Source organism: Mirounga leonina, unplaced genomic scaffold (assembly GCF_011800145.1).
Source record: "Mirounga leonina isolate KUSES-001 unplaced genomic scaffold, KU_Mleo_1.0 Mir_91, whole genome shotgun sequence".
NCBI classification, from domain to species: domain Eukaryota; kingdom Metazoa; phylum Chordata; class Mammalia; order Carnivora; family Phocidae; genus Mirounga; species Mirounga leonina.
The window spans coordinates 19,536,914-19,553,168 of NW_023270839.1; the positions used below are offsets into that span (position 1 = coordinate 19,536,914).

The window sequence follows — 16,255 nt, forward strand, 5'->3', positions numbered from 1 at the left end:
CCTTTCCTTTCCTTTCCTTTCCTTTCCTTTCCTTTCCTTTCCTTTCCCTTTCCTTTCCCTTTCCTTTCCCTTTCCTTTCCTTTCCTTCTTTGTCTTTCTCTCTCTTCACCCTCATCCCAACTTGCCTGACTTTGCCAAATGAAAATGGAGTGGAATTCTTTCTTTCAGTGTCATACCCTTCTCTTATATCTCTGCTGACTTCATTCAGTTGCCTTTTTGAATAATTTATTTTAGATACTTCTCTGAGACCATTCCTTTTAAGATCTCTGGTGTACCACTGCCACCCTAAGGGAGATCATTTAAAAGTTTCTGTGTTCTATGCTTTTATTTTGAGTTTGTGTTGATGTATGCTTGTATTTTATTTCTTTTCTGTGCAAACTGCAGTGACCTCTGTTTCAGGCTAAAAAGGGGCATATTAAGGAATTTGTTTTGAAAAGTGGAGTAATAATGAGAAATTTTAAAAATATGCTTTGCAATTTCAGTGAAAAGTTTCAGGGCAGGGATCACAAACTGGTGGCCAGGCCTATATAGCCCATCTGTGGACTGTTTTATTTATTTATTTTTTTTATTTTTGATTTTTTTAAGAGTGAACTACCTGTGGACTGTTTTAAAAGGCAATGTAATTAGGTGGGTACTAAGTTTAGTCACATTACAGGAAGATGAGCATCGACTGCCTACACATGTGCTGGCACTTGTGTTACCCGTCCACCTCCTGCTCAAGGGCAGCGATTCTCATACTTGAGTGTAGATCAGAATCACCTCCTGGAGGGTTGGTTACACCACAGCTGGGCCCCAGCCCTCAAGAGTTTCTGATTTGGTAGGTGGTGGGTGGGTGGGTGGGGAAGCAGAATTAGCATTTCTAACAAGTTCTTAGGTGGAGTTGATGTGGTTCTGGGACCATACTTTGAGAAGACTGCTTCAGAAGTTACTCCAAAGGAGTAAACCACTTTTTCCAAACTAGTTCTGTGTAGCATCTTAGAGCTGGTTGGGGCCTGATATCAGTCTTTGTGAAACCAAGTTCTTTGTGTTTCAGGATGCAAATATGAAACTGATCAGAGAACTCAGGGAGGAGATTAGAAGACTCAAAGCCATGCTGCTGAGCTTCGAACTGGTATTCAGGCTATCAGAACTTTTCTGTTCCCCAAAACCTGCTTTTCTTCTGCATAGAATCCGAGCCCTACTGCATTCCATGTTTTCAATTAAGGGACACTTGTGGAACAGAGGCAGGAACAAAGACAGGACATGGATGACTCTGATTACCTGAGTAGTTTCAGATGGGGTGGACATCGCCACTATATCATTTTTGTTGTCCAAAGGGCATTTGCCTAAATGGCCCTTCTTCTGTGTGTAGGTGGATTCAGGGAATGGGGCCCTCTAGAAAAATTTGTTTGAATTTTCCTTCTTTGTACCAGTGTGAACCCCAATATTTAAGCTTCTGATTTGTTTCTGATTTTAATGATAAAGTCTTTTCTTTATCTGCCCCTCTCTTCCTTCATAAGAGTAAGGGTGAGACCCACAAAGCACATCTGTCTCTTTGTGCAGAGAAATTACAGTCTATTGAATGAGGAAAAGGATGAGAGTCTGAAGGAGCTGGTTCTCCAGAATGAATTGAAGGTGGGTGAATTGGGTGGACTCAGTTATGCTCTGCATCACCCTGGTAGTAGGTCTCATCTCTCTCCATTATTCCTGAGTCATGGCTGCTCCCTTGTGAGAACAGAGAGTTTCTATCTAGTTTAGAGACAGTTTTTGTCTTCACTGAGCTTTGAGTGGGGAATGCGTTTGCCTTAGGGGCTGGTAACTGGCTTTCTTTGTTTTGTTCTCTTGGGGGTTAATGATAACTCCCTTTGGATAGGGAGAAAAAAATTATTTTCCAGTCAGTAAATCAACTGACTGACATGTATTCATTGAGCACCAAATAGGTGTTCAGCATGATGCTTCAAGAGATACAAAGAAGTTCTTCCCACAGGTAGCTTGCAGTCCAATTGGAAACACATTTAGAGAATGGTAAAGGTAATGAACTATAGTGTTATATGAAAAGAGCTTAGGGAAGGAAGAAATCATTATGGCTTGGAATTTTCAGTGCCGGCATCACAGTGCTGGGGCTGGAGGCTAGAGAACTTGAACTAGACCTTGAAAGATTGGTAGAGTATGTTAGGAAGAAAAGGGTAAGGCATTCGGGGTGAGGGTGGGATAATTTCAGCAAGGCCATGGAACTGAAAGAATGAACTTGTGTGGGAGGCCATATGGAAGCACACAGTGTGAGAAGACTGAGCTGACTAGAATACATGCTCATGGCAGAGAGTAGTGGAGGTAAGGTTAGGGCCAGTTTAGGAGTTTGGACTTTACATTCACAATATTAATCACGGCTTCTTGAACCAGTTTGGTGACATAATAAAAGTGTATATTAGGAAATTAATATGACAGCTGTGTGTAGAATGAACTGAAGGGAGGGAAGATTGGAAGCAGAGAGATCAACCAGGAAGGAGACTAATTTTGTGACTCCGTGAGGGTGAGGGCAAGACATATGGGGAGGTTAGATTAAATGGTGATTCCTGGAGACACTTACAAAGAAGAAATGGCAGGCATTATTTGGTGACAGTTTAGAGTTAGATACCATAACCCAAATGTCCCAATTCCCAGTACTCTGTTGCATCATCATTATACATTATAAAGTATCCTGGCTATGTCAATATTTTGTTACCCAAACTAAACTTTAGGACTACATCACACATCCAGGCATTTCTCAAAAATTCTATGCTTAAATATACGTTCTAATTTTGGGTTCAGAAAATATTACTGCTGTATACATAAAAGATGAAGTAGAGAGTCAAAATCATTCCAAGCTCCTTAGCAGTTTTACATTATACATTTCTGGCAGACCTGGACTTGAATCTGCCACTTGCTGGCCTTTGACCTTATGCAGTAAAGGGGTAGGTGATGAAAGCCAGCCAGAAGGGGAGGTGTGTTCAGCGGTACCTCCAGGTAGCTGAATCAGGCAGGCTAAACTGTAAGCCAGAGTGCCCTGCTGCTCACCTTTGCCAGGTCCTCATCCAACCCAGTCCTTCATGGGTACCCTGTAAGTCTCACTCTTTGCAAACTTCAACTCAATGAGTATAATGTTAAAAATAACATTTCTAGGGTATGTAAAACACTTGTACCTAAACTTGTCATACTTTGTTTCTTCTCAAGTACTTAGCTGAATCCAGGTCCTTTTCCTGCTTCCTCAGTTCTTCCATTCCCAGGATAACTTTAACTTTCCTGCCTGGGCATCCATTTCCACCAAAAGAAGAAAAAAGCACCTTACATTCAACATTGTTAATCCACGTTCCCCACGTGGCCTTACCTTAAGGCCTCTAATTTGCTGTATTGTGTGTGTGTGTGTGTGTAGGTACACACACATACATATATACATGTTTTGTTTTTTTTTAAGGCAGGGTAGAGGGAGAGAGAGAATCTTAAGCAGGCTCCACGCCCAGTGTGGAGCCCGATGTGGAACTCGATCTCACAACCCTGATATCATGTCCTGAGCTGGAATTAAGAGTCAGATGCTTAACCCACTGAGCCACGCCAGCGCCCCTACATATTTTTTAAACTCTGTTCCTAATACATAGTAAGCCCTCAATATTTTGTTATTATTACCTGGTCTTTCAGACCAGTTTTTCTTTTTCTCTTTTTTTAGAAATTTTAAATGGAATTTTTATTGGAATATGATGGACATGCAGAAACATAAAATATACAAAATACAAAAAACACAAAATACAACATAGTAGCATTCAATGGATTTTCCACAAAGTGCACACAGCCATGTAACCACCACCCAGATCAAGAAATACAATACTACTGGTACTACCCAAGATCCCTCATGGCCCACTGCAGTCAGTGCCCCTCCAAAGGTAACAGCTATTAAAACAACTGTCAGACCAGTTTCTTACAGTCTTTGTTCTGAGGAGATTCCTCTTGATGCTTTGTGTATCTTTGAGCCCCATATAAGCTTATATTAGGATTTGGGGTTCTGCACCTTGGGAAAGAAGTGTTGGGTCATAAAACTATTCCCAGTATGGATCACATAGAAGAGGGATAGGGAAAGGGGAATTATAGACATAGATGTATGACTAACATCTCAATTTTAAAAAAATAACATTTATGGCATTTTTTTTCAAGTTATAGAAACAATACACGCTTGTTGCAGAAAACTTTAAAAATAACATTTACAGAGGGAGTTTCTATTTATAAAAGTAATACTTGCTTATTGACGGGATGTTAGAAAACCGCTCACAGAGGAGGTGCAAAGGCCTCTGTGGAGCTTTGAATAGTAACACTGAGGAAAGTGAGGAAGGAATGCCATGAGGAATCAGACTAGGATGACTGCTGACCTTCAGTCTGCTCCCCAGGCGGGGTGTCTAAAACTGCCTCCTCCATCTCTGCAGATAGACCAGCTGACTAATGACTGGACCCAGAAGTGGAACGAGTGGAAGGCCCTCGTGGAACATTACAGAGTGGACATCAACAGGAGGAGGGCTGGCGTGGTCATTGACTCCAGCCTGCCACATCTAATGGCCTTGGAGGATGACGTACTCAGCACAGGTGTCGTGCTCTATCACCTCAAGGTGAGCGGGCTGTGCATTCCCTCTCTTCCTGAGCCACTGGCCCCAGAGGTCAAAAACAGAGACGTTGAGGGCAGTAGCCATGCATCTGTGGATTGAGCCAGTTGCTGCTGAGCTGCCTTTCAGGTTTGCCCTCAGGAAGCTGGGCTAGCCAACCAACTGTGATTCATTTGCTTTTGTATAATTAGAGCAGAAGACTGGAAATCAAAACAATTATTTGTTTTTCCGTGGCTGCCATTGTGCTCTTAGATAACTTACTTTCATTCTCTGTGATTTAATCTCATTTTAAAGTAAGAAAGATGCTGCTTATATTCCTTTTCTGGCTTCCTGAAGGACAGGAGTGCAGACATGGAAGTGCAATCCTAACCTCAGAATACCATGGGCACTCCCAAGCTCTGCACATCCAGGCTGCTCACAGACAGCTTTCAGAGGCTAAAGGGGATCAAGATCTGAAACAGTTTCCTTCTAATACCTCCCCACTCCTCAACTCTCAAGTCAACAAAAAGTGCACCTCCTGCTTCTCCATTACTAGGCTTACCGGGGAAAGAAGAGAGGAGAATGAAAGTAGATGCAGAAAGCTTAAAGAAAGCATGAGGGAGAGCCCAGAGAGCTGGTGGGCCAGCAGGGTGGGGCAGGGCACAACATGCAGCCATCTAGAAGTTGGAATGAAGCTCCTGCCTTCCAAGAAAGACCTGGATCACCTGGTTGTCACATGGAGGCAGGTCCTCATTTCTAAATGAAGCATTTTGAGAGTTAGTCCCCAGTGGTAGGTAAGTCATATCCTGTCCTCATCAAAAATATTTGTCTCCCTGTAGGAGGACAGTCTCTGTGGTTGGCAGAACATACTTTATGTGGCCAAAATCCCTATGCTCACTGAAAATCCAATCATCATTCTCCTAATTGCCCCCAGCTGCCATTTGAAAGGAACAGAGTTTATGGGGGATACATAATACTGTTCTTATCCCTGGAGAAATCAGGCTTCTAATGCTGTCATGCATCTGGTAGTGAGATGTTAAAAGGCGCTTATTTTAGGATAAGCCCTTAGGGAAGTTGTCAGAGACCAAGCCTCTCAGAAAGTTAAAGTAGCTTATTTTCAACACAGTGAGTGTAAATTTGCTCAGTGAAAATGCCTCAGGCAGAAGTGGCTGTTACCTAAATAACAGATCTAAATACCAAAGGCTGTCAATCCTTCTATTAGTCAGAACCAAGGGGAGAGGTTGGAGGTCAGGAAGAGACCAGGTGGATTAAAATGGTTAATATCTGAGTAGAACTGATCTGCTGTATTGGTTGGATGTGGAGCAAGCAGATGAAGGTAGAATTCAAGTGGTAGAACTCAGGGTGGCATCAGAGGGTTAAAGGACAGGACTGAGATTGAATCAGAGACAAGAGATGAGTGCAGGCCTCATCTGAATGTAGGAGTGCTGGTTTTCATTGCAGAATCTGTGTGCACTGAGGGTGGTGCTCCCTCCTTGATGCGTTTGCTGTGAACCTGAGGGATGAGGGTTCAATCTAGTTCTAAACCTGGAATTCTGCATTTTATGTACCCATTTTCTCCCTTTTTGTTTGTTTAGATCCTGGTTTGGGTAATAGTATAGCAGTAATTGCTCAAGGATCTCTGTGTGTTTGTTTGCATTGCTACCTTGGTTACAGACCTAATCCCTGTCTATGCCCAGGAAGCTTTTTTTCCCTTTGGTCACCTTGGGAAGTACCTTGGGTGGGAAGAGGACAGAGGGAAGTGTGGGTGGAACACAGGTTACTGGAATCCTGGACTTCATTCTCATAATTGCCTTGTGCCATTAATTCTCCCTGCATAAATAAGCAGAGGGGGCAGCAAGCACAGGCATCAACTAAGTCCTTGTTAAATGAGATACCATTGTGTTTTGTGGTGGTTTCTGTCCTGTAGATGTAGGAGTTGTGATAGGCTGTGACCTTATCTTTTAGTAAGGAATGCATTTCATCATCAGGGCTGATCATGAATTGGCAGGAGAGGTCTTGACCCCTTTTCCTCAGTTTTGTTTGGTGGTGTTTGTAGAGGCCAGCATCCATTTGTCTGTGTGGTCCTCAGTGGCTGAGCAGGAAAGGCTGGGCTCTGGCTGTCTGTGGGTGCAAGCCCAGTAAGGTCAGAGTCTCATTCATTACTTCCAGGAGCCTGCCTTTATACCAGCTATTTTAGGGGAGCTGCAGGGACCGCCCACTTCTGACTGCTAACAGTGAAGCCTAGTAGGGAACTCTCTGCTCACTTCAAAAACATCAGCTACCAGGGAGGTGGTATGGTGAGGATGGATAAGCATGGGCTCAGGCCCAGAGAGACCTCAATTCTAGCCATGGCTCTCCTATTTAGTATATAGGTTCCCCGGACAACTTTCCCCATCAGCTTCAGATTCCTCTTATATAAAAGGGGGATAATAACTATTTTAGGTTGTTTGAGGATTAAGCAAGAGATGTCTATAAAGCACTCAGCGCAATGCCTGGGACATAGTGATTGGTTTTTCAATATATGATAAACATGTATCTAAACTCAGCATCTCTGTTGTCATGTCGCTGCCTTCCCCAAACAGAGGTATGTGTTCTTAAAAGAATTGCCATAATCCAAGGGCCAAAAGGCCGTGTCTTCTACTAACCCAGTGATTTGTTTATGCTAACTCCAGTTTCCCTTCCTCTCTTACACTTTCTTCCAGTCCTTTTTGATTCTAGATATGCTTTTCTCCTATTTGTGCTTTACCCTTCTTAGCATCTGGTATCTGTTGAACTTTATCTGTCGACCAAAAAGGTAAAAATCCTGTGCTTCCATACATCTTCATAGAATATGTGTCTCTTTGAGACTAAATGGACCAAACTTGGACCGTACCAACCTTAGTCCCTGGAGGAAAGTTCTGCCTGTGTGCCCACTTTCTCAGACTAGAGAGTCTCTGACCAATGGTTCATGGCTGTTCCCTAACATCAGGCTGTGGGACAGCAGGGAGTTTGCCAATACTTGTTGACTTTGCAAAGAGCTGGTGCTGCTTTCTTATGTCCCCCCCGCCCCGCCCACCGCCTTCTCAGGGGCTTCCTGGGCTGCAGTGAGTGGGCAGAGCGGTCAGAACAGCCTAGACCAAAGTTGGGAAGTGGTGTGGAAAATGCCAGGGTGGGCATGGGAAGACAGTGGTAACACTCCAACAGGTAGACTCTGCTTTGGGGGCAGGCTGTGTCTCTTTCTACTCTTGTTAAAAGGGCTTTGTGTTTTCCTTTAGGAAGGGACAACAAAAATAGGAAGGATTGACTCAGACCAAGAACAGGACATTGGTAAGTGCTAGAACATTTGGGTCTGGCACTGTGGCAGGTAGTCATGCGTGACCAGTCTCTTTAGAGGAGCCTGATGATGCCCTGATGAGAAGAAGGTATCTCTGAAGATCAAGGGACTGTTCCTGTTTTGCTTCTATGTTGTGGTCGTGGGTCGGGGACATGGTAGGAGGAGACCCACACGGTGGGAGGATCCAGGTCTGGGTGGTTTCAGGTGGTGGCTCCTCTTCTCTTGTCGTAATGTGAAGATCTTACAGATGTGGATTCTGATCTCATAGAAAGGGTGTTCCCCTGGGTTGTCTCCCCACCCCATTGACCCCCATCTCCTGTATAGTCCTGCAGGGGCAGTGGATCGAAAGAGACCACTGTACTATCACCAGTGCCTGTGGGGTAGTCATTCTGCGACCTGCCCGGGGGGCCCGCTGCACAGTCAATGGCCGGGAGGTTACTGCCTCCTGTCGTCTGACCCAAGGTAAGACTGCTTATAGCTCTATTTATGCCAGGATGAGGGATGGACTCTCTTCATTCTCATGGGACAAACCCAGAGAGCTCAGTGAAGCAGGCTTTAAAGTTGGGACACCCAGCCTCTGCACTCAGATGTGAAGATTTCCTAATACCACCCTCTTCCCATAAACAAAGAAGCCTTAATTCTAGGGTTCCAGGGTGGAGAATGACTCTCTGAAATTTGTACCTGTGTCCTTGGGAAGGTCTCTGAACCTCAGTTTTCTCATCTGTAAAAAAGCCATAGAGGATTGTTGTGAGGATTGAATGACCTAGTTCATGTGATGTTCTTCACAGTTCTTGGCACCCAGTAAATACTCATTATCATCATTGCTATTACTACTATTGTTAACCTATTACTATTACTACTATTGTTAATCTAATGTTAAACATTCCCTCACTACTCCACTGGGAACTCATTTTGCTTTCCCTTGGAGTAGCAGAACTCCTCCTATTCATTTTGTTAATTCAGTACATACGCTCTGCGATATCCAGTGAATCTTACTGCCTCACCTAAGTTATCAACTTGTTGAGGGCAGGATTTTGTTTTCCAGAAGGGTGCCCTACACATAATACATACTCAGAACGTGAGCTGTTGATTAATTCTCACCCGTCTCTGTCACAGGAGCAGTCATAACCCTGGGGAAAGCACAGAAGTTCCGATTCAACCACCCAGCAGAGGCCGCTGTCCTGCGGCAGAGAAGGCAGGTGAGTGTGCTCTGGTTTCAAGTGGCTGCCAGCCTCCCTGCTTCTCCTTTTTGAGGGACAAGTTTGAGCTTTGTCTCGTTCTCTTGGATTGGGGGTGGTGACAGCAGGCTCACCACTTTTCTTCCTCGTTCCCAGGTCGGAGAGGCTGTCAGTGGCAGTGGCTCTTTGGAATGGTTGGACTTGGATGGAGATGTCACTGCCTCCCGGTTGGGTCTCTGCCCTTTGCTTTGGAAGAAAAGGTGAGAAACATGTGCTCCTTCTGCTGTGGAACCTACTGTTCTTACTTAGTCTCTTACAACATGGAGCCAGATGGGGGAGGTGAGTGTGACTGAGTGAGGCCTGTGCAAGTGATTGAGGGATCCCGAGCTAGCTGCTTAGCTTGTTGTTGGCAAGGAAGTGGTCCTGGCCTTCATTCATTTCCTGTTCAGTATTGTAAGTTTGTTCATCACTGAAAGGAGTATATCATTTGATGTTTCCTATGGCCGCTCTCCTCTGTCAAGATTTGAATGTGACGTGTCCATACGTATCTTTGAGACTGCTTCTGAACTTACCTCCCTGTGTTCCCCTTTAAATTCTGGACTGCCTGTGTGTGAGTTCATAGGGTGTGTTAACTTCCAGGACTATGGCTTCCTCCAGGTTTTTAAAGAGAGTATGGGATTAGGAATCTTTTTTTTTTCCCTCAATACCAACGGTCCAGAACTACACATAAGAGGGTCAGAAACTCCCGGAACAATATGCAAATATTTTGGGGTTCTGCCCTCTCATACCCACTTCGCCTGCATTGTGACCATGGAAACATGGAGTCAGAGTTTTCTATGTGATTGGTGGCAACTACTTTTCTTCTTCATAGTCATTCTTGATCCATTTCTACATAGAATGCTCTTCCCAGATCTACATGTCTTGTAAGTCGGATACTGGGAACAGTGGTATCCTTCCTGTAAGTCAAAGTAGCCTCTGACCTGGGGACCTTCTATAGAAAATGTCAGCAGGAGACTCAGTGTCTGTGAGATCCCTGGTGTTGGGAGGCTGCCTAGCACCATGAGCACGGGGTTCTGGAGGGGTTCTGATGGCCCTTTCCCCTGGTTCCTTCAAGAGAGATCTAGCTGTTCTTTTCTCAGGCCAGGAGCATTTGCTGGCAGCTGATGACAGTCTTGGGTCTGACCTTGGTGGTGAGGGGCATTGGACGTAGGAGCAGAAGTGCTGTGATGCAGGGAGCATGAACAGCAGGCAAGTCCTCACGTGCGGGCTGCTAAGGACCATAGGATGAGGCAGAGTCTAAGGCAGGATGGTCCCAGTGTTGCATGACAGAGGACTCTATGGAGTGACAGGGAAGGTGGGAGAGGTGACACAACTGGAGTGTATCAAGGCCAAGGCGGATTAAGGAGCAGCTGGAACGTTTGTTTTGTCAGAGTGCAGTCATGAAAGGAGGCCTTGTCTTAGGTCCGGTTTCTGCTGGGAAGATGCACTGGAGCTCTGTCTTTTCCAGAGTTCACAGGTGTGCAGAGAAGAGAGCCCTGCAGCTTAATGAGCTGTGATACTGAAAAGTCACGTTGGAGTTGGATAAAGCTGCATCATGTCCTGAATTTCTGAAGTAAAAGCTGTGTGGCTTTAGGCAAGTTACTGAGTCTCCGAGTCTGTTGGCTCAGCCTAAGTAAGGATATTACCATCTATCTCCAAGAGATCCATGTGATAGGGGTTGAAAGAGCAAGTACACGTGGAGTGCTTTGCCCGCTACCTGACGCTGCCAGCCCCGCTGCTGGGGGCCCTTGTTGGGAGCTGCCCAGGTACACAGCCTCCCTTTCATTTTTGTGCCTCCCACCTTGTCCCAGCTGACCCATCCACCCTTGAGAACATGGGTCTTCTCCTGCCTTTTTAAGGTCTTCTCAGCTCTCTAGCGCATGGCTATTGACATGACCTTTCAGCAACACCAAGAATGCATCCTTTCATTTGGGGAGAACAGAGAGGGATTGGAGAATCAAGGCCTCTCCCACTCACTGCCTCCATTCTTTGGCACCAGCTCCAGGAGCCTGTGGGCTGGGCTGGTCCTATGCAGCTCCCGTAGCTAGCATCTGTGTGCCAGGCCCTGGTGGAAGTGGGGTGGAGTGGGGCTCAAGCCTGTGATTGGGCAGAGGGACCAGGGAGAGAACCCGCGAGAGAGGAGAAAACTGCCTGTTGTCAGCTGGGCTCCCAGACTGGGTTTGTGGCTGTGTCTCCATGAGAGTCTCATCTGTTCTGGTGGGGTTGGCTCTAAAGCCTCTCCTTGTCCTAGAATTTTCTTCCCTCGTTTTTCTCTCTGGAGGAGCACTCCTGGGGAGCCTGCAAAGCTGGAGCTAACTCCAGAGCCAGAGGAGATTGGCCAGTCTGCCTCTTTTTACCCTTTGCAGCAGTGATCTAGACCAGAGAGGAGTTTGTCCTCGAAAACTGTTGCATTTCCCCTTTGGGGGGCTTAACCTTAAGTGCTTAGAGCCTGGGAGACCCTGTTGCTGCTGCCACTGCCGCCTTAGTGAGTACACACTGCTGCATTCTGCTGCAGAAGCTGTCAGGCCTCGAAGCAGCTGGGAGGCCTGGGAGAGAGGGTTGGGGAGGGCGTGATGGAGTCCTGGCAAGCAGGCGACCAGGCAGCAGCGGGGAGATGCTGGAGCCACCCACGATGAAGGGCAGTCATCTAACAGGGGTCCTTGGCTGGCAGGTTAACTGAAGACTTGCAAGTAGTAATCTACCCAGATATGTAACATGATGTTGGTATTTTTTTTTTTTTCCACCTGTTTTCTGGGTGGAAAACACATTTGACTGATGTGCTTAGCAAAGGAGCCATTTTTCAGTCTGCTGGCATGTGGCATCTCAGGTGAATGTGCTGTGTCTCTAGTGATCATCCCAGACAGCTTCCCTTTGCAGGTCTTGTTGGTGCTGTGAAGGAAGCTGCATTGGGTCCGCAGAAGCTGACTGGCTCGCTGCTGGGGGAAGGGTAGAGGGAGTTGTCTACTCTGGAGAAGCAAGTTGTGAATCTGAGGATTGGGAGACAGGGAGAGAAGGAAGTTGTGAATACTCTCTGGGAATTAAGAATAAAGATGCCCTTCCTGCTCTTTGCATCTGATGGTCTGGACTTTAGCTGGGTTTGTCTAAGACCTTCTGATGGTCATGTTTGTAATTCAGCCATGTCTGTAGTCAGACAAAATTTGGAGGAGTAATGCAGGCATGATACATATAAATGCATGTATAAAATGTTTCCCATCAATGGCCTTTTCTATCTGTTCGGTGTAACTGGTTTTCTATTCTAACTGCTGTCCCTAGTCTTTTGCCTTACATGTGACAAAGGGTGCTTTTCCTTTTTTCTGTACATTCCAGTGTGTGTATTTGGCCTTTTGCCCATGGCAGTCAGCGCCAGTTTTCCCCAGAGCATACTCAAGTATCTGGGCCTGTCCAAGTCCTCGGACCCATTGTAGATTGAGTCACCTCATAGCCTCCTTCCCAGGGAAGAAATTGCTATCGTGTCACCTCCTACCCACACTCCCCCCTCCCCATTCATCCTTCACTCTCCTCTGAAGCCTGCATTAAGAAATCACAGTTTCTTCTAAGGCAGAGGCAGCAAACTTTCTGTAACGAACCAGATAGTATTTTAGGATTTGTGGGCCGTACAGTCTCAGCTGCAGCTACTCAAGCAGCCTAGATAATACATAAGCAAATTGAGTATTCCAATAACACTTTATTCACAAAAACAGGCAGTGGACCACATTCGGCCTATAGGCTATTGTTTATGGACCTCTGCTTTGATATACCCTCTGTGATTTTATTCTGCTCTACAAAGTAGCAAATGTAAGCCAGGTGAACCCCCTAGAGTGCTACTGCTCAGACTATGTAGTGTAAGTCATTAAGTGGGCCTTGAAGAGGGATGGCATCCTGGGACCGGAATGAAGTCTAAGGGCTGGCTAAGGGAGGGCAGATTGGGGCTTTTTTATTAGCTTGCAGCAGATCCCAATCCCTCCCAGTCACTCCCTACTCCCACCACCTGGAATGGCCGTGCACTTGGCTCCTTTAGAAACCTGAATGACAGGGATGGAGAGACCTTGCTGTGAGGTCCTTGCATAGGAGGCCATGTGTGACCAAAGGAAAAGCCACACAGGTAGAAGCTGTCAGTCTTCAGAGGAAGGCTCTAACTCATCCATGGCCACACAAGAACCTGATGGCAGAATAAAGCATGACTGCAATCTAGAATTCTTTTTAAACTTAGTATTATGGAGAATTCCAAATACACAGCCAGTCATCAAATCATGGCTAATCTTGTTTCATTTATATCCCCACTCCCTTTCCACTCTCCCCTGCTCTCCCCTGACTGGATCTAAATAAATCCCAGAGAGTTTCACCAGTAGGTACTTCAGCATATATTTCTGAAAGTTATGGTAGAGTCTAAAACTCTTGAACCCTATTCTTGGGTTCATTCACTGAGAACCGCCCTCGAGTGGAGACCAGCTCTCCTCTGGGTCTCCAGGCACACACACAGGTGTGGTGTGCATATAAATTCTCTCTCCTCTAGATTGGCTGTCTCCTACTCCCAGGTCACAGAGGGTTTCTGTTTCACAAAATGGAGATGGAATCATAATCTCTGAACATGTAGGAGAATTTCCATTCCCACAGTGTTTGTTGGAGCTTCTGTTCTACTCTGTTTCCAGCAGGTTTTAAGCAGACCTTTTTATTTTTTAAAGGACAAAGCTTCTTGATTTAGCTAAAATGTTTGTGTTTTTTAAAGCTGCTTTACTTTCCTGGTCATTTTCCTTAACCAGAATGAATCTGTGTTTCTGGTCAACTCACAGTCTAAGAATATGCTAGTCTAAGGACCATTCTCCCCTCCTGCACTGTGACATCATGAACTGCCTGTGACAGCATGCCTGTGTGTGCTAAGTTGCCAGAAGTTCAAAGCCCACTCTGCCCTGTTGACTTCAGGGCTCTCAGAAAGGCTTAGACTGCCACTGGTTTGTCCTGAACTGGGTTTGCATTTTCCTTGGGTAACCCTGGCCCCTCTGTGATAGGAGAGTGCTGGAAGAGCAGAATGACGAGGACCACCAGCTGCTGAGGGCTGGAGAGGCGCCCCACAGGGCCCAGATTCAGCAGCAGCACTACGTGGGGGATTTGAGGCAGCGAATCCTAGCGGGACAGATTAGAGCCAAACAGGATCTGGAGTTGGACCAGGTGCACATCAGCCGGCAAATTAAAGACAGTAGGTGCCCACTGCTCGCCGTGTCTGCTTCACCTTCTCATCTCTTCATTTTCATGCTTCCACATCCTTCCGTATTCTCTCCTTTGTTTTCTTTGTGATATGATGGAATCTTCGGTATTAGGTGTTCTTTCCCCTCTTTCAGAAACCAGAGGCTCTTATGAGGGGCTGGAAGCAAGAATAAGGAAGCTACCTTCCTTACTGCCCCTCAGAGTGATGGACCCCTTGCTCTCTCCTCATGTGCACATTTATCCATGCTTTGCTGCCTGCCCCAGCATGTGCTAAGGCCTGGGGGCTTCCTTCCCTAGCCCTGTGGTAAGGGGGCCCGGTAGCCCTCATCCACCACATCACCCCTCGCCAGCACTTTCCCTCCATTTATGTCCAGCCACAACCAGAGGTGTCTGAGTCTAGGCTGCACGGGCAGGGAGGGAGGTGCTGACTTTGTCTCAGGGAGTCTTTGGTTCCCAGACCAGCAGTGGCTGCTCGGAGAAGAGACCCGGCTGGCTGGCTTGCAGCAGCAGCAAGACCACGTGGTAGAGAAAGAACTCGAGGCCTGTGTGCCACCTGGTGCTTGGCTTCAGGCAGATCCTGAGACTCTGCTAAACCCACTGGTCCGAAGCCAGAAGAGGGAGGTGCGACGGCAGCTTGGGCGCAGGAACGTACTTCGGGCAGCACAGCGGGACATCTGGCGAAGAAAGGCCTTCTTCCAGCTAGAGAGAATCATCAGGAAGCAGGGGCTGCTGGGGGCCCAGAAGGGACTGGCGCAGCCCAAGGCGTTGTGCTGGCTCCAGGATGACTGCACCCAGAAGCCCCCATACCAGCTACCCGGCACTGACGCCATGGCCCCAGGGCCTCAGCATAGAAACAGACGGACAGGTTACAGTTCTTTGAGCCTCCGAAGGCTCTGCAGCCGGTACTTGCCCCAGCTGCACAGGTACAGCCAGCGGTGGTCACCTGGGATCATTGGCTGAGGTTTACTGCCTTGTTGCTCAGGTGGTGTTCTTTTCTTCCCAGAGCCTCAGTTTCTCAGTCTGTGAAATGGAAAGATTTGCTTACTCCTCTCTTCTCCACCACTTCTTCCCTCTTTTGACTGCTCTTTTTTCTCTGTAGGTGAGATCTTCTAAGACTCAGGCTTTTACCTTCTCCCATTCTGAGTGGCAACTCTTGCTGCTTTGGTGATATCTTCCAAGTGAGAATCTCAGCCTCATTTTTCACCTGCTCTTTAGACCGTGGCTGTCTATGTACATCTCCTTGTGTTTGTCCTTCCACCGCCTCCATCTCATCTCTCCTCACCCCAGACTCGGTTCCCACATGCTTCCTCTCCCTCCCACCTGTCCTGCCACCTCAAGTAAGCTTCCTGACCCTAAGCGAGTGGAACACTATCTTTCTGACTCCCAGGTCCAATTTGGGATCTTCCTTGTTTTTTTTTTTTTTCTCCTTCATTCCTTTCAGTCAAGGTGAGGATGGAGTAGGGGACTGTGTCTGCTTCTTTATATCCTCCACGCCTACCCCAGGGCCTTGCCCATAGTATGTATACAGTTCATGTCTGTTGGTTGTTTGCTCACCTCTCTGGTCTTCATAGTACTAGGCAGGCTTTTTTTTTTTTTTTAAGACTTTTTATTAAAATTTTCAAACATAAACTAAGTTGAGAGTATAGTATGCCTATCTCCCACATTCAGCAGTTACCAAGATTTACTATGCTTGCATTAATCTTCTTTCCGTCCTTTTTCTGATGAAGTATTTTTAAAGCAACTCCTAGACATCATGTTATTTCTAAAATACAAGGACTTTTCTTATAATCACATTGTCATTATTCACCTAACAAAATTAAGATCAGTTATTCAATATAATCTAAAACCTAGGCCATATCAGATTTCTCTAATTGCCTCAAAAATATCTATTTACAGTTGGTTGTTCAAATTAAGACCCAAGTAGGAATCACACATTGCATGTG

The 16,255-nt window shown here is 46.2% G+C and overlaps 1 protein-coding gene across 11 annotated transcripts in view; it reads left to right on the forward strand.

The window, feature by feature from the left end:
• The window catches only part of STARD9 (StAR related lipid transfer domain containing 9), a 128,604-nt gene that overhangs the window by 82,941 nt on the left and 29,408 nt on the right, over positions 1-16,255 (forward strand). For 5 of the 11 annotated variants that reach the window (XM_034993734.1, XM_034993735.1, XM_034993737.1 and 2 more), the window contains 9 exons: positions 1,034-1,111; positions 1,543-1,614; positions 4,428-4,607; positions 7,835-7,886; positions 8,218-8,355; positions 9,010-9,092; positions 9,228-9,331; positions 14,117-14,304; positions 14,770-15,235. In XM_034993734.1, coding sequence (XP_034849625.1) covers positions 1,034-1,111; positions 1,543-1,614; positions 4,428-4,607; positions 7,835-7,886; positions 8,218-8,355; positions 9,010-9,092; positions 9,228-9,331; positions 14,117-14,304; positions 14,770-15,235 — 1,361 coding nt within the window. The other 6 variants (XM_034993741.1, XM_034993736.1, XM_034993742.1 and 3 more) reach the window with 6 other exon arrangements.